The 24622-nt window shown below is 44.7% G+C and overlaps 1 protein-coding gene across 1 annotated transcript; it reads right to left on the minus strand.

Annotated features, from left to right (window-relative positions):
* Positions 1-24622, minus strand: MTMR8 (myotubularin related protein 8). The gene is made up of 14 exons (XM_050974346.1): positions 24537-24622; positions 22931-23053; positions 21897-22059; positions 19582-19739; positions 17958-18086; positions 16259-16393; positions 14440-14572; positions 12912-13021; positions 11907-12032; positions 10256-10305; positions 9496-9696; positions 8997-9125; positions 7639-7765; positions 1-5317 (listed from the first exon to the last, which is right to left on the minus strand). Exons 1-14 carry the CDS (start codon positions 24558-24560, stop codon positions 5090-5092), a joined length of 1836 nt encoding a protein of 611 aa, XP_050830303.1. The 5' UTR covers positions 24561-24622; the 3' UTR covers positions 1-5089.

A 24622-nucleotide genomic window follows, 5' to 3' on the forward strand; every position in this document is an offset into this window, starting at 1 on the left:
TTCCTTTAAAAAGGCCAAGTGTTTATTTTTGTAGGGAATAAAAATACCTGCAATCCAAGAGGGACTCCATGGGACAAACAGGGAAAAGACACAATTCTCCTCTAGACAAGATCAGCTTCAAGCAGTGCAGGAACTGAAGTGCCCCACAGAGCCCTCAGGGCACAAACTGGGGCTCATCCCCCCCACATGTCCCCCACCAGTGACACAGACACAAACAGCCACAGGAACATTCCCAGCCAGCACTACACACAGTTTTAGGGACATTCCTACAAGGATCAGGTTGGGGATGCCAAGGAAAATCCAGCCAGAGGACGGGATCCAGTGCTGAGTTACTCCAGTAGTTTCTGCTACATTAAATAGATGGAAAAATAGAAATTATATAAAAACAACTCCTTGGTCCTGCCCTGCAGCTCCCAGGGGGGCACGTTAATTGATGTCATTAGCAAACCTGCCCTAACAAATGGCCTACCTGGCTGCCTGGTCCCAAGCACAGGCTTTGCCATCCCCTGCTTCCTCAGCTAATTAATCAAGTGCTGGGTGATAATTAAACATAAATAGGACATGCAGAGCAGGTTCTTCCCCCAGGGGATGGCTGGAAGTGCATGAGGGAAGGATGGAAACCAGGAATAGCTGGGAGAGGTCCCTATAAAAACAACCCCAACCCCCAGCACAGAGCAGAGGGGTGGAAGGAGAGCAAAACCCCTTGGAATGCTCCTGGTCACTCCTGGGTACCCAGCACTGCATCCTGCCAGGAATTCCTCTGAGCTGCCCAAGGCCAGGTCTGCCAGGAGCTGAAGGAGCCTGGAACAGGAGCTCTTCCCTTTCCAAGGCTTCTCCTGGGGCTGCCTCAGCTTTGGGAGCACCTCTGAGGGCTCTCTGATCCCAGACGTGATGGAAACAACACCCCCAGGGCTGCTCTATACCTGGAGATCCTGTGGAGCTCTGAGCACCTTCAGCTCCTGCCAAATCCCACTCTGCAGGACTGGGGAAGCTACCTGAAGATCCCCAGCTCCCTCCAAGCCAATCTCCTCCTCCATCTCAGCCAGGATGGCTCTGGGTCAGAGCAGGTGGGTTTTTATTCCAAGGAATTTACTTGGAAAGGCAATCACTAAGCACAAGAACAGACCAAGGCAGACCTAAAAGCTTTTACAAACCACTCTTCCTCACCCTTAAAGAGGCCATGGAGAACTAAAACTATGGACAACCCAATTATTCCCACTTTTCCCCTGCAGAGCAAACAGCACCAATTGGATTTTCTCTCCCACAGGTGACAACAGCAAAAGAAAACCCCAATTTAAGAATCCACAGAACCAAGTTCACATTTAAGACATCTCAAATGAAGCTCCACAAGTCCCTCTTGTGCTTTAGAGTAGGAGTTTTAACACAGAGTATGACAGGACACTACAAGGTTACACCTGGCTGTAGCACAGGAGACACTGGGAAAAGGCAGGAATGGAATGTCCTGGAGAAGCCATGGAATGTCCTGGAGAAGCCATGGAATGTCCTGGTGAGGCAGGAGCAGCTCCAGAAGAGGGAGAGTTTTCCACAAGCAGAGCCCATCTGCATCAAATCAGATCCCTCTTCCCTCCCAGTTCTCCCAGTGACAGGAATCCAAATGGGAAGAACTGCACTGCTCCAAACAAGAGCAGGATTTCTGACCTCACAAAGCACAGCTGCTCCCCTAGGAATCAATCAGGTGCAGGAACTTTCCCCAGCAGCAGCAGCAGATTCCCAATACCAGTAACAGCTCCTCCATTCCTTCCACACTTGCAGGGAGCAGAGGATGCTCCAGGATGCTCTAGCGCAGGGAACACAGCTTTCCTGGGCAGCAGAGAATGCTCCAGGGCAGGGAACACAGCTTTCCTGGGCAGCAGAGAATGCTCCAGGGCAGGGAACACAGCTTTCCTGGGCAGCAGATCCCAGCTGAGCTCAGGACACTGCAGGGGTCTGAGCACCTCCTCACTTCTGCTCTTCAAACAGCCCAGAGTTGCCACCAAAACCAAAAAGCTTCTCCTTCATTGGTTTTCAAACCATGGGCTCATGGAAAAAGAGGAAACCCTGCAATCTTTTCCAGCTCCTAAATTCCAGCATCAGCATAAAAGGCTTTTAATACACTGCAGCCTTTGCCTGAGCCTGCACACATGAAATCCAAGAGGTTTAAAAGACATTAATTTTTAGGTTTGGCTTTGTTTTGCCACTGGAGTTAAAAGCAGCAAGATTACTCCAAGCTTACAACTCTGAGTAACCTGGTGGTGGTTGTACACATTTGCAGTAACATTGAAGTTTTGTGGAGACAACCTTTTTAGGTACAAGGAAACATTATTTAACTCCTCCAATGGCAATTCCAAAGGCAAAGAACCGTACAAACATTTCCAGGAGCCTTCTGCAAGCCCGAATTGTACAATAATTAAGCACCTTTAATTCCTTCAGTAGTCAATCAAAACCCTCTCCAGTTTTGGATCTCTAATGAAAATTAGAGAATTTATTACAGATATTCAAAGAACTGATGATCCATAAAATAGCTGGTCCTAAAAAGTGCCTATCTTGGCTTCATGCCCCACTTTCTCTCAGATTTGGGGATGGATGTTGCCCATTACCCCCTGGAAAGAAAAGACAGGGCTGATCCATCAGTCACACCTGGGTCAGTATTTCCAGTGTTTCATTTTTAATCAATCACTCTTGTAGCTCCCACTTCTTCCTCGACATCTTTAAGTCTGACAAACCCTCAATACCAAAAAACTTCCTCTTTGCCATTCCAGGCACTGGAGAAACTCTGTGCTCTCTTTTTCCCTAGATCTTTCATGTGCTTTATAAAATATGTATTTTCTTACCCAGAACAGCCACTCAGGGAGGTTTGGGTTGGTTTTGGACACTGGATCTACCCAGTGATTTCACCATGGGTTAAAAGCACATGAGCAGAGTTATTGCACTTTCTGCTGTTACAATGGAATGTTCCTGCTTTCACTGGATTGGGAAGGCTCAAATATTTTCAGCTGGCTTCCAAACTTTTTATAAAAGAGAAAATCTGATTTGAAAACTTAATGGCAGCACCATTAAGTTGAAACAACAGATTGAGACGGGGGCAGAGCAGCATCCTGAACAAAGCTGCACAGGGGGATTCTGTGCAATTCAGCACAGAACAAGGACAGTGGCACAGCTTTCCTGGGGAGGTGAATCCTCCAAGCCCCCAAGGCCTCACCATGATCTCAGAAATGTCCTCAGGCCTTGACCTTGATAAGCAGCACCCTGAGCTTATCAGGAACACTGGCTGCTCCCAGGGCTGAAGTACAAACTCCTGGGTTTAGCCAACAGCCCTGGAATCTGATTTTTCTTGACTGAATAAGAAGGCAAGTGGAACATTTTTGTTATTGACCTTTCAAAGAAAGCTGCTGACCCAGATTGCAGCCAGGCTGGAAAGTGACTCTGATAAAAAGCAACTCTCTATAAACAGGGAACTGGAGGAGAATTTTTCCCAGGGATACACCTGGACCTGGTCCTTGGGGCTGTGCCAGAGCCAAAGCACTGGGAATGCTGCTCTCCTGGATTCTAGAGTACTTTGGATTTGTGAGTTCAGCCTCTAAGGGAGCTCCTGTTGTGCTTACAGGGAATTCTACATAAACCCCTTGTTCAATTCCTTACCTGCTGATTCTCTGCTGTTGAGTTCAAGTGCTGCTACTGATTCTCTGATTCCAGGAAACCTTTAGGCCTGAACTGTTGATAATTCCAGAGCTCAGTCTGGGAGGATGCTCCCAGAACTGATACTCTGAACCCTGTGACTCAACAGGAGAATCTCCCTCATTCCCTTTCATCCTGACCCTTTTCCATCCCCAGCCTCCACGCTGGTTGACTGTAGTTTTAGATTGCCTGATTTTCTATTTTAGTTTTTCTCTGTGTGCTTTAACCATTTAATAAGCAAAAGAGTGAACCTTGCAAATGACTTTGGTCACACTTTTTTATATCAAACCTGCTTTTGCTGATGCCTCTCCCAAGATGCCTCTCTCTCACTTCTTTGGGTGACTTTCAAGCACTCACTTGTGACACCCAATCACTGGAGAGAAGTCCTTGCTTCTTCTGTTTCTTCCCAAGTTCACTGCCATGAGAGATACTGTTCATGCGACAGGCAAAACATCCCTCAAGATCCTGGAATCCGAACATTCCCTAGAATCACTCAGCAAGTGATTTTATCATTTCAAGCCCCATTTCAATACCAGAACACAGCCCCATCTGGAATTGCTGTCTCATCAATGATTCCACCTTGGAAGAGAGTTACTCTCTTGCTTCAGTTTAACCAAGATCATAAAATAAGAGAGAAAAAATCCACATAAATGTTCTGCTTTCCTCATTTCCAGTCCTCCTTCTTATCACAAATCAATGTGTTATGGGCTGGCTCTGCACTCCCATCAATAAAGGTCCATAAAAGCTGGCCCTTCAACAGGTCAGCTTGGAAAAAGCTGCTAACTCAGGGGAACAGCAAAAACCCTGGAGAAGCTGCAGCAGAAGAAAACCTCTCACAAACACTGACTACAGACAGGACCAAGAGCACACTGCAAACTCCAGCACAAAACCTGCAGTGGCCTGGCTGGACATGGACACAGTCTCAGAGAAGGCACAGGGGGTTTGGTTTTGTGTAACAAATATGCATAGGAAACAAAACATGAATCAGTTCTGCTACAAGGCAAGGGTCCATGCAGAGATTCATTCACAGCTAAGAAAGGTTGGGGGTTTTTTATCATTTGAAGACAGACTGAAGTTTTTTCTTGCTTTAAGATGACCTTGGACCACCACTGAGAACAGAGGGATTTGCATCCCTCCTGCAGTTACTGCCCTGCTCCTCATGGAATTTGCAAGACTTCATCCAGCCTCAAACAGTAGAACTGGCAGGCAGCCCTAACCCTCAGAAATGCACGTGTTGCCACTGAAAGCCAAGTTCCCAGGAATGCCAGGCAGGCTCCTGGCAGCTCTGCATCACCTGAGCTGCAGGAGGTGTCCCCCAGCAGATGCTCCCCAGCCCGGCACACCCCTACTCACACTCAGCTGCAAATGGGGGCTGCAGCAGCTCCCCAGAGCTTCTCCCAGCAGCTCCCAGAGCTCATCCCTGGTGCTGAGCCTGCTCATCCTCCCTGGAGGCTCTGAGATCCTGGGGCTGGGCTGGGCTCTCCTTGTGCTTCTGGTGCCCCAGGGAGGGGCCATTGCTTAGCACAGGGGCTGCTCCCTCTGCACAGTCCTGAGGAGGAGTTGGGGCTTTGGCAGCAGCAGCTCCTGCCTTGGGTGAGGTGCAGCCTTTGCTGGGCAAGGGGCCGTCCAGGATAGGGAGTTTCTGCACAAATAAAAAGGCACAAAAACAAATAATTAATACCTAGATGCCAGCAAGGGACAAAAACCAGCAACAACAGCCCTGTGGCAGTGCTTCTTTTCCAGCTCTGAAATCCAGCACTGAAGTAGCTGGACACAAATCCTCAAATGCCTGACACAAACATCAGAAATACCTGGACATAGATCCTGCCATGTCTGACACAAACATCAGTGTTTAACCAATAAAGCTGAATAAAGCTGAAGTTTTCAGTATTCACATCACCCCAGCAAAGGACACTGATGTTCTTCTAAGTGGTGTATTTTAAAAACTGTATTTTGATTTGTTTGGGGGTGTTTGGGGGATTTTATCACACAGAGGTTTGTCACTGAACCCTCACTTTCACCCAGCAGTTGGGTCATGGGGTTTGATTCATTTACACTGGCTTGGTTGTCAGCATCTCCTGACCTCAGCCCAAGGATTCTGGCAGTGCCCTGGAAAACAGGGACAGAACAAAGCTCCAGCACCTTGAGACAGCACAAACATCAGTCATGGTCATGGAGCTTTCAACAGTACACGAGGCACAGGGAGTGTCCATGTTTGGAGTAAAGTAAGGATGGCATTTACTCTGAAATGAAGGGCTGACTTGGATCCTGGCCCTACAACAGTGAATGGCAAAAACATCCCCAACAAAACAACACCACTCTTATTTCTAAACTAAAATTTTAACAGGATTCCTTTTCCTAGGAGAGATGTAAAGAGGTATCTTTGCTTATATTATTTTAAGACATGTTTAATAAAATTGCATGAATTGTCAGTATATTTATCTGATTTGATTTTATATGATGGGAAAAGGGGAAAGAAATGCCAATATTTAAATATTTATATTTTATATATGTGTATAATTTTATACAATATCTTTATAATGTATATTTTATAGTTTATAATATTTACGTATAATTTATATATTTATATATTTATAGTATATTTTATACTATATATTTCTATAATATATATTTAAATTATATATGTATAACATATAATTAATATATTTCATGGCCAATGTTTATATATTTATGTTATATATGTATGTATAAGTTTATACAATATATTTCTATCATATCTGTATAATGTATAATTTATATATTTAATGGCCAATATTTATTTATATCTATAACTTTATACCATATATTTATATATTTTTATTATATAATTACATATAATACATGTGTGACTTATATATTAAATGGCCAATATTTATATCTTTATATTATATATGTATAATTTTATACAATATATTTCTATCATATATGTATAATGTATAATTTATATATTTAATGGCCAATATTTATTTATATCTATAACTTTATACCATATATTTATATATTTTTTATTATATAATTACATATAATACATGTGTGACTTATATATTAAATGGCCAATATTTATATATTTATATTATATATGTATAATTTTATACAATATATTTCTATCATATATGTATAATGTATAATTTATATATTTGATGGCCAATACTTATATATTTATATATATATATAATTTTATTAAATATATTTATATGTATAATACATATTGATATAATACATGTGTAATTTATAGATTTAATGGCCAGTATTTATATATGTATATGTTTTATATGTGAAATTTTAGACAACGTATTTATGTAATATATTTTTATTATATGTCTATATAATACAATTTATCTATTTATTCATATTAATATATTTATATGATTTATATTTTATACAATATATTTATAATATAATATATATTTTATGATATATTTATATTATATATATTTCTATATAATACATGAACAATTTATCTATTTAATGCCCAATATGTATATATTTATATTATATATTATCTATAAAAATATATAATATGTATATATTTATATTCTATATAATTTCATACAGTATACTTATTTAATAGATTTTCATTCTATATCACATATATTTATTTATTATATATAATATATTTATATATTACATGTACAACTACTATATTTAATGGCCAATATTTATATATCTATATATTTACATATAATATATAAAATTGATATATTATATATATTTTAGCATTATATATTGATATATGATATACTATATATTGATATATGATATACTGTATGTTGATATATGATATACTGTATGTTGATATATGATATACTATATGTTGATATATGATATACTATATGTTGATATACGATGTACTGATGCATTGATGTACTGATGCTATGATATCTCATATCCCATATGCTATTCTAACTCTACTGCCAGGCCAGTCTTTCTCCCAGTGAACCCTTCCCAGCCCCCGTGGCTCACGTTTTCCAGCTGGGCTGCGCTGTCCTCCAGGGTGACGCTGTGCCTCAGGCAGCTCAGCAGCCGCTCCAGCACACTCTGCTTGGGGTGCATGCCCTTGTCAAAGCGGTTGTACATCCCACACCAGAACCTCAAAAACAGCACAAAACCTGCACTTAGGGGCTCAGCTGAACATGCTTGCCAACAAATAGATGTTGGTTAATATTTTTAATAAACTGACATTAGGAATTAATCTGAAAACCTGCCACAGCCTTGGATTATTAAATTCAATAGCAATGGGCAACTTTCCTTCAAGTTAAAAAATCTGGGAGTAAATATTAGAGTAGGATAAAAATACTTTTTTTTTTTAATAGCAGATTTATTGGAAGCTTGGGCAGCTTATCTTTCACTCCTCAGTTTGCCCTGATGCCTCAGGTTTTAGCTTTTCTATTTCTCAGATTCTGTGCTGCTTTAGTGTGTGGGTCTGGGCTTCATATGAGGGGATGGTGAGCTCTCTGCACAGAGCAGGGAGACAAAACAATTCCTGCTCTAGCTGGCACCAAGGACAAATGATCCAAATCTCAGGCCCAAGAGCACAAACAATGTGGACTGAATACAGAAGAGCATAGACTGAAGAGAGAAAAACAAGCAGGATGGGACTGCATGGGCTAAAGCTGGAACTGGACAATGAACTGCAACATGCAAATGGAGCAGAACTGATCAAAGTGAGAGCCCCTGTGAGCAGTCAGGGATTTTTGTGACCATTTTGGTTCATCCTGGGTGCAGCCCTGGCTGGGCTCTTCTGCTGACCAGGGTGGATCCATGGGGCCTTTAATAAACCCCTGCTTTATTCTTCAGCTCTGTCCAGTCTCTGTTCTAGGTCAGCCTCCACAAGGCATCAGCCCAACCTCCCAACTTTAATTTGCACACACAGCACTTAATATCTCATTTTCATCTCCCTCTCTCTCAGCAGGACCCAGGAGTGATGCAGAAACAGCCTGGGAAAAATCCTGAACTGGGCACCAAAATTCTTGCTTGAAAGACTTCCTTAATATACATTAAAAAAGAGGCAAAGAGGAACTGTTTCAAACACTTCAGTGTGACAGAGCAAGCAGTCAGGGGGTGTGTGTGGGGTCTGTCTGAAGTTCTGCTTTTCCTTGCCTTTCCCCACCCTCTTCTCTCAACACCAAATTACAAATATTATTTTAAATTACAGCATCTGAATTTATTTTACCTTAGCACTGCTCCTCTTAGTTTATGCCTGAGGAATGGAGGGGAAAGGTAAAACAAACCAAGCTAATGAGTGCAAATTTATTTGATTTAACATGAGTTATTAATGAAAGAAATGCCCCCTCCTTCCCCTTCTTAGCTGAGCCACTTACTGGAAGCTGAAAGGTAGAGTGTTTGGTTGAAGCTCTTTGTAAGCTGTAAATCCTCTGTACAAAGGATTTCTCAACTCCTGCTTCCTCTGTAGGAGGAAAGGCCACAGGGAATGGGTCTTCTCAAAGATTCTGGCAAGTACAAAGAACATCTGATCACTAAAAAAACGCAGCAAGTAGATTAATAACTGCAGCTGTTGGGAGCAGAATTAGATTAAGGGAGCTAAGAATTATTTTTATGTTGGATCTGATTGATTTCGTAAGCACAGGATATTAAAATGGACACTCTCCTGTCCAGAAGGGATATCTGCAAGTTATTGTTGTGCTCCAACCCAAAACATCTCTTTTGGGATATAATTCATATTCTTTTCTCCTGTAGGTTAAGGGTAGCACTGCCTTGATAAATGGTTATGTTCCACAGTCTCCAATTCCATAAACCTGTCTCTTTTTCAGACATTCCAGGGGATCTGTGGCCTGCTGGCTCCAGGAGCCCCCAGCTCACCTGAGCTCCTCCCTCTCCCTGTGGCAGGTGCCCAGGAAGTTGCCAAACTGGCAGGAATAGACGTGGTCATGGATCTCCAGCAGGAAGCGCTCGCTGAACTCGAAGGAGCAGGGGAACTGCTGCATCAGCTGCCACACACACTCCACAAACTGTGTGAACACAGGGGACACCTCCTTGGGGTCCCCATCCAGGTGGCCACACCTACAGAGGTGTGCAAAAAGCAGAATAAATCTTCTGTCACCCACCACAAAAAGACCCCTTGCCATCAGTTTTCTTCCAGCTTTCTTTGATCTTAGGAAAGTGGCTGAGATGCTCTCCCTGGTCAGGGACTGACCAGGAGAATTACCAGGTCTGGCTGGAGCACTATGGATGGGACAGAGTGGGGTCACCATCCCTAGAAGTGCTCAACAGATATGTGGATGTGGCACTTGGGAACATGGGTTAGTGCTGGTGCTGGGTGCTGGCTGAACTTCATGATCTTCAAAGTCTTTTCCAGCCTTCATGATTCTGTGATTCCGTGATTAGCACTCCTCAAATAATAGAATTTTGCAGGCAGGAAAACACCCCCAATTCAAGCCATGATTTTGTAAAGCAATAAAAACACAGTGATGAAATAACAGCCTTAGCAGACCCTGGCTCTCTGTCACCAATGCCAATATTTTCCCAATGTTTTCTCCTTTTAATTTCCATTTTTCACGGGATCCCCTAAACCTGCAGCAGTTTTGGTTTTACTCCCCCCAGAGAAATGTGCCCCTCTCACCTGTGTGAGAACTTGTGGCCCATTGCAATCCATTCCTTTTCTATCAAGACCTGCAGGTTCAAAGCAGGGATTAAGAAAAGAGCATTAATTTGGTTAAAGAAGCAAAATGAAACCTTTGATGTAAAGCCTAAAAAGCTGACAACCTGCTGACCCTATTGCTATGAACATACCCCAGAAATCAGTGGGAACAGGAATTGTGATTTATAGATTATCCAGTTACTAAGGCAATGGCCCTGCTGGAATCAGAGCTCATTTCAAAACTATCATTTTGAGGGAGTCTCTAAGTTGTTAAAATCATAATATATAAATATATTGAGCTCAAAGAATTAACAGCTTAATATTACACTGTGCTATTTAATTTAGAAAAGAGTGTTGTAATATTCAGCAAAATAAATCAGCAACTGAAGTTCAACAAATGTTTAACAGACAAAAAGAAATATATGAAGTACAGCTGTGTAATGAGGAGTTCAGGATGAAATCAGAACAACTGTGTGGCATTTTTTAAATAGATGCCTGTAGTTATAGAAAATAATAACTGTTATAATCTGTTTTTCTTACAGATAAGTACGAAAAAAATAATCTGTTTTCCCTGCCGATAAATATGATAAAATAATTTGTTTTCCTTACAGAAATAAGATAATCTGTTTTTCTTACAGATGTCTCACCAGGAACCACATGACAGAAGCTGCATCCATCATTACTTTGCTGGATCATATTTAGAGATAATTCCTCCTATCATCATCCAGACTAAGAGGAGGAGGAAGGCAGAAACTCACAACAGAGTTCTTAGAAAACTGTATTTAAATTGCTTTTTGAATTTTTCCATTCCTTGCACTGCTGATGAATTAATTTAGGAATAAGCCCATGTCAGGGGACTTGTGCCTACAAACCACGAGGACAGACAGGGATGTGTCTGTGTCACTGCTCCTGAGTGAAATCCTGTTCTCAGTTCATGCAGGATTGTTCAGGGACAAAACCCAGGCAGATGTTTCATGTGCTGATGCAATTTTAACTGTTAAAAGACTGCAGTATAATCCAGAAACAAAAACAGAAATAATGAAACCAGCATGGAATACAAAGAAACAGTCCTGGCACTGGAAAAGGCAAAATCTGCATTGTTCGGATTTCAGGGATTCCTTTAAGGAGCCCCCGAGACAGAGCAGCTCTTCAGGTATTTAACCAGAGATGAATGGAAAGAAACATCACAGACTGCCCTGAGTTCATGCAGGGATGGCTGCAAATTAGGAAAAAGCCTGCACTAGAAGCAAACAGCCAAGTGAAAATGAAATGGCTTTAAAAAAGGTGTGAAATGATGCAGATTTGACTGATGGACAGGGAACAGGGCTGAGTTCACCCAGTTTCAAATCCCAGCAGACAAGAGACCTGCAGGACAAACTCCTCCAGCAATTTTTGGTGGATTGCTGCCAGAGCTGCATCCTTTGCTGAGATCTCTCATTAGTGGCTCCCATGTAGACATTGCAGGAAACAAGGATTTGGGAATTGTCAATCAGCTGCTGCCATGCTGCTCACAGCAATTCCAGCTCGTTACAGAACCAAAGCTGCTTTATGTAGGTCACCCATCCTTGTCCCAGGAAATGGCCTGAGCCCTTCCCCAGAGCCTGCTGGCACTGGAACTACAGCATGTCCTTACCATGAAGCCTTTGAAGGTCCTGTAGAAGGGGTCCAGGAGGAGGCTGGCCAGGGAGCAGACCTGGGCCGTGCGGTCCCAGCCGTCGGAGCAGTGCACCAGCACGCTGGCCCTCTCCTCCCTCACAGCCTGCCAGGGACACAGCACAGAGCTCAGGGAAAGGCTGTCCCCCACCTGCACCACCTCAAAACCCCGGGGGAATGGTGGCCATCTCTCCTCTGGGCTGTGGAAACAGACCAGTCCATCAAGAGAAGCCCCAGCTAGAGCAAAGTGCTGCAGCAGGCTGGGGAAAAACAGCCCCTGTGATCTCTGGAAGGCCAAGGATTCCCAGGCTCTTCCTCTGAGGAAAAAAATTGGTGGATGAGTAAAAAACAGTTGGACACCCAGGGATTAGAACTTCAAGATAAATCAGAAGAGTTGATGCCAGCTTGCCCCTATCCCATCACCTTCTGTCACTTAGGGCAGGAGAGAAACAAAAGTTTCTTGCTCATGATGTGGGCAAATTGTGAGAGACAGCCAACATTTACTACTCACTCCTCTCACCACACACTTCCTGCACACCCTGTACTACTCCTGAGTGACTTCCTTCCTTCTTTCTGCCTGACCTGCAAAGCCACCAGCTCTGCAGAAATGAGGACTGTGTTGAATAATCAAAATTAGTATCCACATCACATCAAACCAGGAGAAGATAAATCAGTCAAAACAATCCCTCAATTCAAGCAGAGCAGTGGGTGAATAACAAGCACAGGGTTAGGGGTTGTTTGCACTGCTATATAGAAAGGTTTATAAAGGTAATTTATTCACATTTTTTCACATGAGCTCTAATAAAGCCCTGGTACAATACCTGACACAGGACCTGTATCTGCCCAGCAGCTGCACAACCCAACATTTTTGGAGAGATTAAACCAACCTGAACAACACCTTCTCCTCAGAGCCACCTTCCCACCCCTGCAGCAGTCCCCAAGAGAGCAGGAGGCATTCTGGAATGCAGCTGGAGAGCAGCTTTACCTTGGCCAGGAAGACACCTGCATCCATGACAGCCTTGATGTGCCGTAACCAGCCCGAGTTCTCCAGCCCCGTCAGGAAATCGCTCATGGAGGGGGACTTCATCTCACACACTGGGAGCACACTCAGAGTCAGAACAGCATCCCCTGCACCTCCTCATTATCCCCCTGAAAATTTTAAGTGCTTGCAGAAATATCCTGTCTAAAGGACACACTAATGGTTGTGTATCTAAAATTCATAACAAAAAAAAAAAAATCGCTGGTTTTGTGAGAATTTGAGGCTCTGGAAATCTCCTCCAGCTCTTTGTTTAAAGGGTAACTCATTATTTATTCAGCTGTGATTTTTCCAGCACTGAGCTGGAACTTCTCTAATCACCATCTCTAACTCTAAAGCACCATAGCATCCACAACCACTCACTGACTTGCCAAAGATTTGAAGTTATTTCTCTCTAATTTAGAGGCAGAAGTAACAAATCTAACCTTGAAGGCAACTCAGCTGCTCTAATGAAACCCAGCACAGAAAACACTTAGAGTAATAAAGTTCAGAACACTCCACAAGCGCCAGTGAATGAGATTTTATCACTGCTGGAGAAGAACATGGGAGCAAACAAGTTTTTATTCTGACTCTTCTCCCACCACAAAATAAATCTGTCAGGAAGAGGCAACTGAGGACTCAAGAGTTGTGATCAGGCCACTCTTTTGGGTGGGAACAGCCCCACTTGTGTCCAAGGTAACAATGGATCCTCCTGGGCCACCTAGGAGCAACAATTACCCAACTATTTTGAAAAAAAAAGAATAGCATTATGGTGCTTACTAAAATATTAAACTCCTGTTTTGGAGGATGGCACTTGAATTGCAAAATTGTCCAAAATTCTACTGATGAAACTCTGGGCCTCATTACCCTCTCAATCCCCAATCTCAGGCGACTCTTTTTGCCCTGCTTTGCATTCTTCCCTATGATCACAGTGAGCTTAATTACTCTGCATTTTCATATATTTATATATTAAAACATTAATTTAATGCATCTTAAAGGAGTTTGGTTAAAAGGAATCAGAAATAAATGAAAAGTTAGAACCAAGTATGTATGAGACTCAAGTCTTTGGAAGATCATGCATTTCAACTCAGAAATACTGTTAATAATCCAAATATAGCAAACCCCTAAAAGCATTTCTGAACAACCTCTGTTGGTTTTCATTCAGTAAGTAATGAAGCAGCAATGAGACTGTCTCAGCTGTAAAATGTAGTATTTCTCTAACCTTTTTCTATTAATTTAGCACATTCATCAAGGAATGCTTTTAGTATTAGTTGCTATTTTTGAACCACTATAAAACCAAGCACAAGAAAGAAGAAAATGTCAAGCAGGAAAGCATTTTAACAGCATTAACACTTTCAGCCACCTGAATGCAGCAAACAAAGCAAGATGCTGACTTTGCTCCCATCAGAACACATTTGTGCATGGAACATTTGGATGTCTGGCAGGAAGTTCTGTCCAGAGGGGTAAGAAAAACAAACCCCTCCAAGGCTGTACCCACCTTCCAGCAGTTTCTGCAGGCTGCTCCTCATCACATGGATGTTCTCTATGCCAATGAATTTAAAACGAATGTTTTCATAATTATCTTCATTCTCATAGCCCTTCCCAGCAGCTCTGTTGGCCATGGCATTCAACTGGCAAATTCAAGGAGCAGAAGAGAAAAGAAAGAGAAAAATCACAACAAAATTCAGAGATGATGTTTTGCAAGTCCTTTTTCTTTTTTTGTTTAAATCTCCCAGAAAATGTACTGGACAAAGCTGTTACTCAGCTGTACTTCCCCACCTCCCAGACAGTTCTTTCATCTGTTTCATTAAAATTACTGCAGTTCATTAGTCAGAAGCTCATTAAAACCCTGCCTAGGGTAGTATAAACCCCCAGTTTCTGCTATCAGAGACACTAAACCTGCCCTAACTGAGCTTACCTGAGGAAATTCAGAGAGAGCCACAGGAAAGCAGAACTAAGTAAGCCATTTTTAACATTTTTACATACGGTATAGAAATAGCAAGGGAATTCCCAATTTTCACAGACATGCACAGAGAAAATTAAGACACCTGAGGGATACACAGAAACATTGAAGTTGAGCAGAAAGAACAGAGCAATTGCAAGACAAAAGTAGAAAAGAAGCCAGTTGCTCTAACGTTCTCCAAACCAGTTCAAGAGCTACCAGGACATCTCTGGTGGGACAGAAAACAGAGCAGCTCAACCCCCCCTTATCAATTTGGGCAAGTTTTGGGAGAGAAGAGTCAGATATGGTGCAGACACCTTTAGAACTGTAAAATAACCCCAGTGCCTCAGTCCCAGAGTGGGACAGGTTGGCTTACAAGGAGAAGTGCCACCAGTTAGAAATTCTCCCCTTTTCACCAAATGACTTAGCACAAATTGACACCAGTGAAGGATTTCAGTGGCACATCTCTGCCACTGGCAGCTGTCTGTACAAGAAATGCACATATCATGGCAGAACAGGGATCTCCAGCGAATGTCACACTAAAAGCCAAAATACCCACTGGAGCAAGATGGGAAACACTCCCTGTATTCCCTAAAAATACACTTTCTTTCTTGCCCTTGCCACAATTTAACTAAACTTATAGTTTATATAAAATAACTGCAAGATCTGAATAGTGGAGCAAGTTCTCAGAAAGCTCCAGTGTCAAATAATCAGAGCAATTTAAATCTTGTATTTAAATAATTGTGAGCTATGAAAACCCTTGTGTTCTAATTAGTCTCTAACAACACTCCTAATTCATATTTTTACAGGAGAATCATTGGAATTGGTTTCCAAACTCAATTTCTCAAGATGACAGTCATTAAAATTTTCATTTTGCAAATATTTCCTTTCAAATAAACCCTCAGCTGTCAAGGTCTAGCCCCAAATAGTGGGGCTGAGTTGTATTAAGCTCCATCATGAGTCTTATTTTTAAAAGAAAAAAAAAGGGGAGGGATTGCTTTTCACAGCTCCACTTCCACCCAGATCTGCCAGTAAAAGTACTTCAGCCTCCTGGAACTGAATCCTGAGGCTTCTCTCCAACTCCACTTCCAGTTCTCGTCTTTATCCTTTAGGACTCTGCAGAAAAATGCTTCACTGTCCTAGCCAGGTTCACAGCTGCCATCAGGTCATCCTGAACACAAATCTCAAACCCAGGATACTCCACAAGGCAAAAATCCTCAGGATCAACTTCACATTCCATTTGTACACCCTGAACCAGGAGCCTGATCCCACATTCCTCTGCAGGACCGACCCAGAATTGTGACAGAATGAACTGGAAACAGCACTGCACATTCACACAAGAGATTTAAAAGCAGCCCAGAGCCCATGGAGGTACCTTTGGCCTCGTGTCTACAACATACATGAAGGGGCAGCCAGGGTTGGCCTCTCGGATGGCCTGGAGCATCTGCTCGTCCTCCAGGCAGCGCGCGCTGAACCCGGCCAGGGGCTGGCTGCAGCGGCACAGGGCAGCCTGCAACACACACACACACACAGGGTCAGCCCTGCTGCCACTACCCTCCTGCCCCAGAGCCCCTGGGCTCACAGCTTCAGCCTCTCCTCCTGCCCCAGAGCCCCTGGGCACACAGCTTCAGCCTCTCCTCCTGCCCCAGAGCCCCTGGCCTCATAGCTTCAGCCTCTCCTCCTGCCCCAGAGCCCCATGGCACACAGCTTCAGCCTCTCCTCCTGCCCCAGAGCCCCTGGGCTCACAGCTTCAGCCTCTCCTCCTGCCCCAGAGCCCCTGGGCTCACAGCTTCAGCCTCTCCTCCTGCCCCAGAGCCCCTGGGCACACAGCTTCAGCCTCTCCTCCTGCCCCAGAGCCCCTGGGCTCACAGCTTCAGCCTCTCCTCCTGCCCCAGAGCCCTGGGAGTCACAGTTTAACTGCCCCCTGTGCTCCTTCTGAGGAGCTGCTGCTGAGGTGGACACACTCTGGGTCGTTTCACGTGACAACTTTGGGGAACTTGGAGTAGAGAGGGTGAGGAGGCTCCACCTGCTCTGTCTGATGGTCACTACCCCATATGGAATTCCACATGGAATCCCAGAATGGCTGGGTGAAAAGGACCTTCAAAATATCTCGTTCCAGCCGCTGCAATGGGCAGGGACACTTTCCACTATCCCCAGGTGCTCCAGCCTGGCCTTGGGCACTTCCAGGGATCCAGGGGCAGCCACTGCTCCTCTGGGCACAGAGTGTGCCAGGACCTGCCCACCCTCCCAGGGAACAATTCCTTCCCAATATCCCATCTGACCCTGCCTTCTGGCAGTTTAAAACCATTCCTACTTGCCCTGTCACTATGTCCCCATATAAAAGTCCCTCTCCCTCCTTTCCATGAGCCTCCTGAGAGTACTGGAAGGCAGCTATTTCTCATGTTTTCCATTTGGTTTCTATTTCCAAACCATGCTTTTAAGTTTTCCTTATCAGTTGTTGCTGTTGGACATTCAAAGCAGCACAGGGTGTATTTTAAGGAAATTTCATTAGTTTCCAGCACAACTCCAGGCAGTGCCCAGGTCAAGGCATACTTCCTCAGGAAAACAACAATTTGGCTGTGACTGAATTTTCCTAAGATCAGCATCTAAAACACTGCTGAGGCAGCAAAGTTACAAATTTACATTCTGGTCTTCAGTGGAAAAAAAAATGAAACCTTCACTTATTCTGAACTAGTGGGGATTTATTTCAGGGTGGTTCCTCCTCTTCAATACTAACAAAATCCAGCCGAATCAACATATAACTTGGTAAAACATTTTCAATATAGCTAAAGAGGAGATTAAAAAAACCCCCATCAGAAGGAATTGCTGAAAGCTGATTAAGAAAAAATTCCCAACAGGAAGCTTGGAAAGTCTGCTTTTGGCGAGGCTCTGGATGCATTCCAAGTGTTTGCCTTCAGCTTATTCTGTGACTCAGAATGAAAGCCATTAAGAGAAGCACAGTTCTCAAAGGCCTCAAATCTAATAATTATCTTATTCCTTCCTTTCATTAGAAGGGAACTGGACAAAAAGGAGAGTCCTCATTCCCCCCAGGCAGCAGGCAGTGCAGCACTAACATTGTTTTCCTTGTAAAAGTAAGAAAGCACCGGAATCCGCCCTCGGCTCCTGAACCTTGAACTTCCCATCACCACGGCCTTGGTGGCAGCTCGAGGCACCACAATCTCAGGAGGGTATGTGCTGCAAACCTGAGGGAGAACAGAGAAAAAAAAAACAGATATTGCTCCTGAGCCCTTCAAAATTCATCTTTAGCTTATTAGGTTACAAGGTATTCAGGAAAACAATGCAAGAAGGTTCTGCAGCTGAACCTAAAAACTGGACTGCACAAAGCAGCTTCAAAGAAGTTCTTTAAATCCAGAAATGTCATGGAAGTTTCCAAATTAGATTCACAGAATGGGTTGGGTTGGAAGGGACATTAAAGCCATCCCATCCCCTGCCATGGGTAGGGACACCTTCCACTATCCCACTCTGCTCCAAAGCCCTGTCCAGCCTGGCCTTGGACACTGCCAGAGATCCAGGGGCAGCCACAGCTGCTCTGGGAATTCTATTCCTGGGCCTGCCCACCCTCACAGCCAAGAATTCCTTTCCACAAAAGAGAAATTAGCCCTATTTAAAAAGTTGTCTGTAAGTGTTGTGCAACTTGAAAGGCACTTCCAGCACTCAGGTGGAATCCTCAGAGAGCAACTTCATCCTTTCTCCTCAAACAAGCACAGTCTTTGCAGCATGGACTTCAAAGATAAGCTGCTCTCCAAGCCTGGCTTTACATCAGGCTTGACAATGCTAAAACACAGGCTGGAAACCGTGAGGAAACTCTAAAGCACCTGAGAGTTGCACTGCAGCAAGCAAAGCTTCTGAGTGATTACTGATTTGAGATGGCCACAGCAGCCACTTCTCACATCAGAGCTCAATTCAGGCCCCACAGGCACAGCCAGGTAAAACTGGCAGCCACCTCTGACAGCACAGGCTTGTATTTCTTCAACCCAGAACTTAAAGTAAAGAAAGTTACCAGGGAAAGAGATTCAGGGTTATGAATATGTTGGTGTCTTCCTTGAAGTTGCTTGCCTTGCTTTTCAACAGTCAGGTCTGACTGCACACAGCCTCCAAGGAAATAAAAAGGGAAATAATGTGGAGCAGGATTTTGAACAAGCTTGCTGACAAATGTTTTTGTTTCATGTTGTTTAGATCCAAGTTGGCCTTTCAGGGAAAATAACAGCAGCAGGCAGCTCAGACTGAAATGACAGAGGGCCCTTAGGTAGCAGAAGATCCAACTGAGAAAGCAAAAAAGGCTCTGTTTTCCACTGCTGTTTTTCCCTTCCTTCCTTCCCTAGTCCCTCTCCACTCTGCCTCATTTCCCACCAATCCAAACTGCTGCCATTTCCTTCTCTCCTCCACATCTGTAACCAGCCAGGTGGGACAGGCTTTGGAAATACCAAAAGCAGCTCAGAGGCTTTGCTAACAGATGGGTTGACATTTCTGCAGAAAAACAAGACCCTGCTCCCTTGCCAGGGGGATCAAACACAACAAGGTGACTCTCCTGGAGCATCATCATCTGCAACTCCCCATCAAGATGATTGCTTTGACTCAGACCAAATGAGCTCCTTCCTCCCCAGAGGCAGCAGCAGGGCTGTCATTGATAACAACAAGGAGATAGGGTAGGGAATGGCTCCTCTGGGCAGGAATTACCTCATAGTCCTTGTTAATATCCGTTATCTCCCAGGAGTCATTGGGGATCCCCATGCGCTGGTAATCCAGCTTCAAATCAATCAGTTTCCAGCTCATCTCCCGGCTCTCTTTGGACATTTTAGGGTTGTAAGAGAAAGCATAAAGTTCCTCATGTTTCACTGGGAAGGAAAAAGAAAAAAAGTCAACAAGTTAGAGATGCAAAGACACCCAGGGAGGCCAAAACTTCTGGAAATCAATGACTGAGTGCTACAGAGGAGCATTCAAAGTATTTAAGACTTCTCAATCTTTTACAGATTTTTGGTTTGGGATAGTACCAAGTGCTGAAATTCATCCTGAAATCCTCAGGAATTTCCAATACTCAGTTCCCAAACGCAGGGAGATACTTCTTCCAACTTGGGCTAAAGCACTTCCTTAGAATTAATGTAATTTCTCCCAAACTAATGATTTCCTCCTGAATTCACTGTAGTAAGCATGTTAGATGGGATTTATATCATAACCATTAAGCCACACATGAGAACATGGATTAAAAGATCTGTTTTCTGTGGAGAGTTCATACAACAGCTCCTGCACACCTCTAAGGTCATTGCTCAGCAACAAATTCTGAGACTGAAAAACATGAGGGATGTCTGGAATATTGCTGTCAGCCCAAGAAAAGCTTCAGGCTGGCTCTGACAAGTGCCCATTTACCATCCCAACCTCCTTCCCTCTCTCCACAAAATGCAAATCCAACCAATAATTCATCCAGCTGATTCCCAAGGCAGCTCCAGAGACAGAGGGAAACCTGTCAGAGGCTGATAAAGCAGCTGGGTACTGAGCAGGTACAGCCAGAGCTGTACATCACATGTGTGCAAATAATCAGTAATGATGTGCTCTGCAAAAATCCATGAAGGAAGCACACTCAGACATCTTAAAACCACAAAAATGTGCTGTTACAATCAAGAAGTAGAAGGAACAAAAGAGCTACAGCATTTACACAGTTAAGTAGAGACCAAAGGAAACTGGTGTGAGCCCCTGCAGTGACACCTCCCACACTTCCGGCACTACCCAGACCTCTAATTTTCACACCTCAAAGAGCAGTGACAGCTTTTAAATATAACACTACAAACCTGCCAGCTACAGCATCAGGGGCAGAACTTCAGAACTAAGAAAACTCCAAAGAGCACAAGGGGGGTGCTGGGAATAGACACTGGCCTTAATATCAAATTAAAAAAACATCTAAACTGGGCAAAGCCCATTTCTCCTACAGCATTTCCAGCCCAGCCCTGTGTGAAGGCCAGCAAGAAGCTGCCTGGTGCCATTAATTCCCCTCCCTCAGCCTGGTGACACCATCACAAATTGCAACTACAAATGACATCCTTGTAATAACACAACTCCAAAATGGGTTCCAGCATCCCAAAACCAGAGGCTGCCAGAGGCAGAAGCCAGGTAGGAGCTCAGTGGAATGCTGTCCTGCAAGAAAAGCCTGAAGATTCATCCATGCTGGAATAAAAAGCTGGAGCTAGAAGAGAGCACAGGCTTTTGAGGGTGTCTGGCTCACACTGCAAGAGTGACTCCAAGTCGGGGCAGGGTGAAGCACAGGCTTCACTGAGCAAACACTGCAGAGCAGCCTAACCACGCTGCTGGAAACACAGCCAAGATGCCAAACTGTGGGATTTGGGAATTCTGTGAATGCCTGGATCAGCTAGAAAGGGCAGAACTGCACACAGCCAACAGCTGGGTGACACAAGGGACTGGCAGGGGCCAGGCCTGGGATACAAACTTTGCACAGCTCTCCAGAAGTTCCTCATGAGAGACCACAACATTCCCACTGCCAGAGAGTGACAAAATCACAGAGAGGTTTGGGTTGCAACAGCTCACCCAGTGCCACCCCTGCAGGGACACCTTCCACTGTCCCAGGCTGCTCCAAGCCCCAATGTCCAGCCTGGCCTTGGAACTTCCAGGGATCCAGGGGCAGCCACAGCTCTAGGCACCCTGTGCCAGGGCCTCCCCACCCTCACAGGGAAGGATTCCATCCCAATCCTCCAGCTAACCCTGCTCTGTCAGTGTGAATCTATCCCCTCTTGTCCTGTCACTCCAGGCTTCTGTAAACAATCTCTCTCCATCTTCCTTGGCTCTGAAGACTGTGTTTAGTTTGGAAGCAAATGTGCAGCTCCACAGAGCTCAGCTCCCTGAGCCTTGCCATTGTCCCTGCTGTTGGATGCTGATTCTGACCCCACTCCCTCCCTCCCAAACCCAAGCATGGGGCAGCAGAGCTTTCCCAGGGCTCAGCTTGGAGCATTCCAGACATTCTCAGGACACATTCCCAACCCCAGCACCTGGCTGGGAGAGCTTGAGCAGGGAGGTGAACACGTCGTGGCAGTCCCTCTCCTGCCCAATCACAAAGTGAGCCACGTGGAAGTTCTTGCAGTGGATGAGCAGGGGGTACCCAGCCGTGGTCAGGGGCAGCTTCTCCACGCTGGAGATGTGGTGGTGCAGGATCTGGAGAAAAGGGAATAAACATCATCTGTCACTGATAAAGCTGTGAGCAGTGCAAGCAGATAGGAAACCTCTGTAATACAATCAGCTGTTTATGCTTCCTGCAGTTAAGGAGCAGCAGGAAATGAGTTTATTTGTGACATCAAACATGAACTGCACCCAAAACCCAGGGAACTAAAGCAGGACAGAAAAACCACAATTTACATAAATTGCTTTCAGAGACAGATGTGCAGGTCAGTTTACCTGATGCACTTTGCTCTCCTTTCGCCTCCATATAAATACATTCTGTCATTCCCATTTCACCTTAGGATTAACAAAACAGGCTCATTTCAGGCTAAATATGCACTTCTAAAAGCTGCAAATTCACGTTTAGTGGTCTTGTATATTGAGTTTGAGTTAGGAAATTACAGAAGTTTTTTACATTCCTTGAACTGACACTAATTCCATGAGTGAACTCTATCAAGTCACGTCACCATTGTGCTCATTTCTTTCCAAACCAGCTGTTTCTGGGAAGCATTTGGGATCAAAATGCTCTAAAAGACCACTACGGCTCTGTAATTCCCAAACCTGCTCTTTCTGGAAATGAAAGCATTAAGCTCCAGGCCAAGTGGGAATGGCTTCCCACTGCCAGAGGGCAGGGATGGATGGGATATTGTTCCCTGTGAGGGTGGGTAGGCCCTGGCACAGGGTGCCCAGAGCAGCTGGGGCTGCCCCTGAATCACTGGCAGTGCCCAAGGCCAGGCTGGACACTGGGGCTTGGAGCAGCCTGGGACAGCCTGGGACAGTGGGAGGTGTCCCTGCAGGGGTCTCTCCCCATCCAATCCATCCTGTGACCTGAAGCAGCTTTCCCAGGTGTGTTTGCAGCCCACCATACCCATGTTTCCTTCCTGACTTCAGCAGAGGCATCCACATAGATGAGGTGTGTGGCTGTCAGGTACAGGGTCCCACTCGCTGCCTTCCTGCTGGCGTAGCGATCCAGCAGCTTCACGTTTTCCACCTGCAGCAAGGACAGAACATGAGAACACAGAATCCCAGGATTGCTAAGGCTGGAAAAGCCCTCTGGGATCATGGAGTTCAGCCTGTGCCCAATTCCCACCTTGTCACTCAGCACACATCCAGCTGTTCCTCAGACACCCCCAGGGATGGGGGACTCCAAACCACTCTGACAGCCCCTTCCAAGGAGAAATTCCTCCAAGTCCAGCTCTGATGGAAGCACTGCCTAAACACCTGTTGAGCTCCATTCTTTCAACTTCTAATACACAGTTCACAAAGCAAGACAGAAAACCACAAGATCTTAAGTCCCCCCTGCAACACCAAGCCAGCCTTGCACCATAAACTCAAAATATTTTTCCATGAATCAAAGCCATAAAGGTTAAGCAAACAGCCGTGGTTCAACACCAGCAAACCCTAACAGGATTACTGGATTTGTAGCCAAGATGATCCCAGTTTGTTACCGTGTGAGGCTGCAGAAATAACAAGACAAAGAACTGAATAGGAAAGACTTGCCAGTGCTCAGGGTGATCAACATGTTGCTCTGAAAGGAACAGCCCTCTCCAGTCTGACTTCCCACTGTTCATTCCCTGTTAGTAGCTACTTCTTGTAACTCACTTCCTAGCCTCCAAGTGTATTTCATAAACCACACCAAGCTAATTAATAAAAAACAGCTTTAAAGAACTCAGCACAGACATAATAAAATATGTTACAGCACTGGATTGATTTTCTCCTGGCCTATTTGCTGCCTAATGAACGCAGATGGAATTTTTCTTTCACCATTAGGCAGAAATAATAGGAAAAATAATTGGATGGACAATGAAAACAAATGTTTTAGCAGTAAATGATATATTAGTTCTTGGTATTGAATATGTGAGCCTCCTTATATCTCAAGTACAAATGGAAAATCTCAGCAAATAAATTGGAGAGCTGAGGCCTGGGCTCGGTGTCCTCTTAGCAGGTTTTGTTTTTCAGCAGATATAACTATCAAATACAATATTGCCCTTTTCAGGGCACTACAGACACACAGCACCAGCAGAGTGCCTCAGATCAGGGGGTGAGGAGCATCTCCAAACTAACGTCCTACAGATTAAAACGAGTAACAATAACCTTCATCGCAGTGAAGGAGAAAATTAAATTATTAACTGCTGCCTGGATAAATGCAATTCCTTTTAGCACAGCATTCCCGGAGCTCCTGTTTGACTTAATTAAATGGAGGGGGGCGAAGCCCCCTTTGGTTCCCTCCATGGGACTGAGAGGAATCTCCGCGCTTTGACAGGGAGGAAACATTCCGGAATCGCCCCCAAACCACCTGGGGCTCTGCCCAGCCCCGCAACCCCTCCCCACAGAGCGCCGGAGCCACCAACACCGGGGGACGGCGGCTCTGAGCCCCCACCCGCAGCCCCGAGGGCCGTTCCGCGGCGGGACAGCGGGGGGAGCGGAGGCAGCGGCGGCGGGGAGCGGGCCGGGGCCGCGGGCGGCGGGGTTACCTTGGGGGTGCTGATGTGCTCCATGGCCGCCCGGCCCCGCCGTGAGGGGCCACCCCGCCGCCATCAGGGCGTGCGCGCCCCGCCCC

The sequence above is a fragment of the Serinus canaria genome, chromosome 4A (genome assembly GCF_022539315.1).
Source record: "Serinus canaria isolate serCan28SL12 chromosome 4A, serCan2020, whole genome shotgun sequence".
In the NCBI taxonomy this organism is placed as follows: domain Eukaryota; kingdom Metazoa; phylum Chordata; class Aves; order Passeriformes; family Fringillidae; genus Serinus; species Serinus canaria.

What these genes read in the sequence shown, in the direction of transcription:
- MTMR8 (XM_050974346.1), bottom strand. Translation starts at nt 24,560, where the DNA reads ATGGAGCACATCAGCACCCCCAAG. An exon ending in TTGTAGACACGAGGCCAAAG is followed by an intron (nt 14,573 to 16,258) that starts GTACCTCCATGG and finishes TGAATTTGCCAG; the next exon opens with TTGAATGCCATGGCCAACAG. An exon ending in ACTCTACCTTTCAGCTTCCA is followed by an intron (nt 7,766 to 8,996) that starts GTAAGTGGCTCA and finishes GCTGTTTTTGAG; the next exon opens with GTTCTGGTGTGGGATGTACA.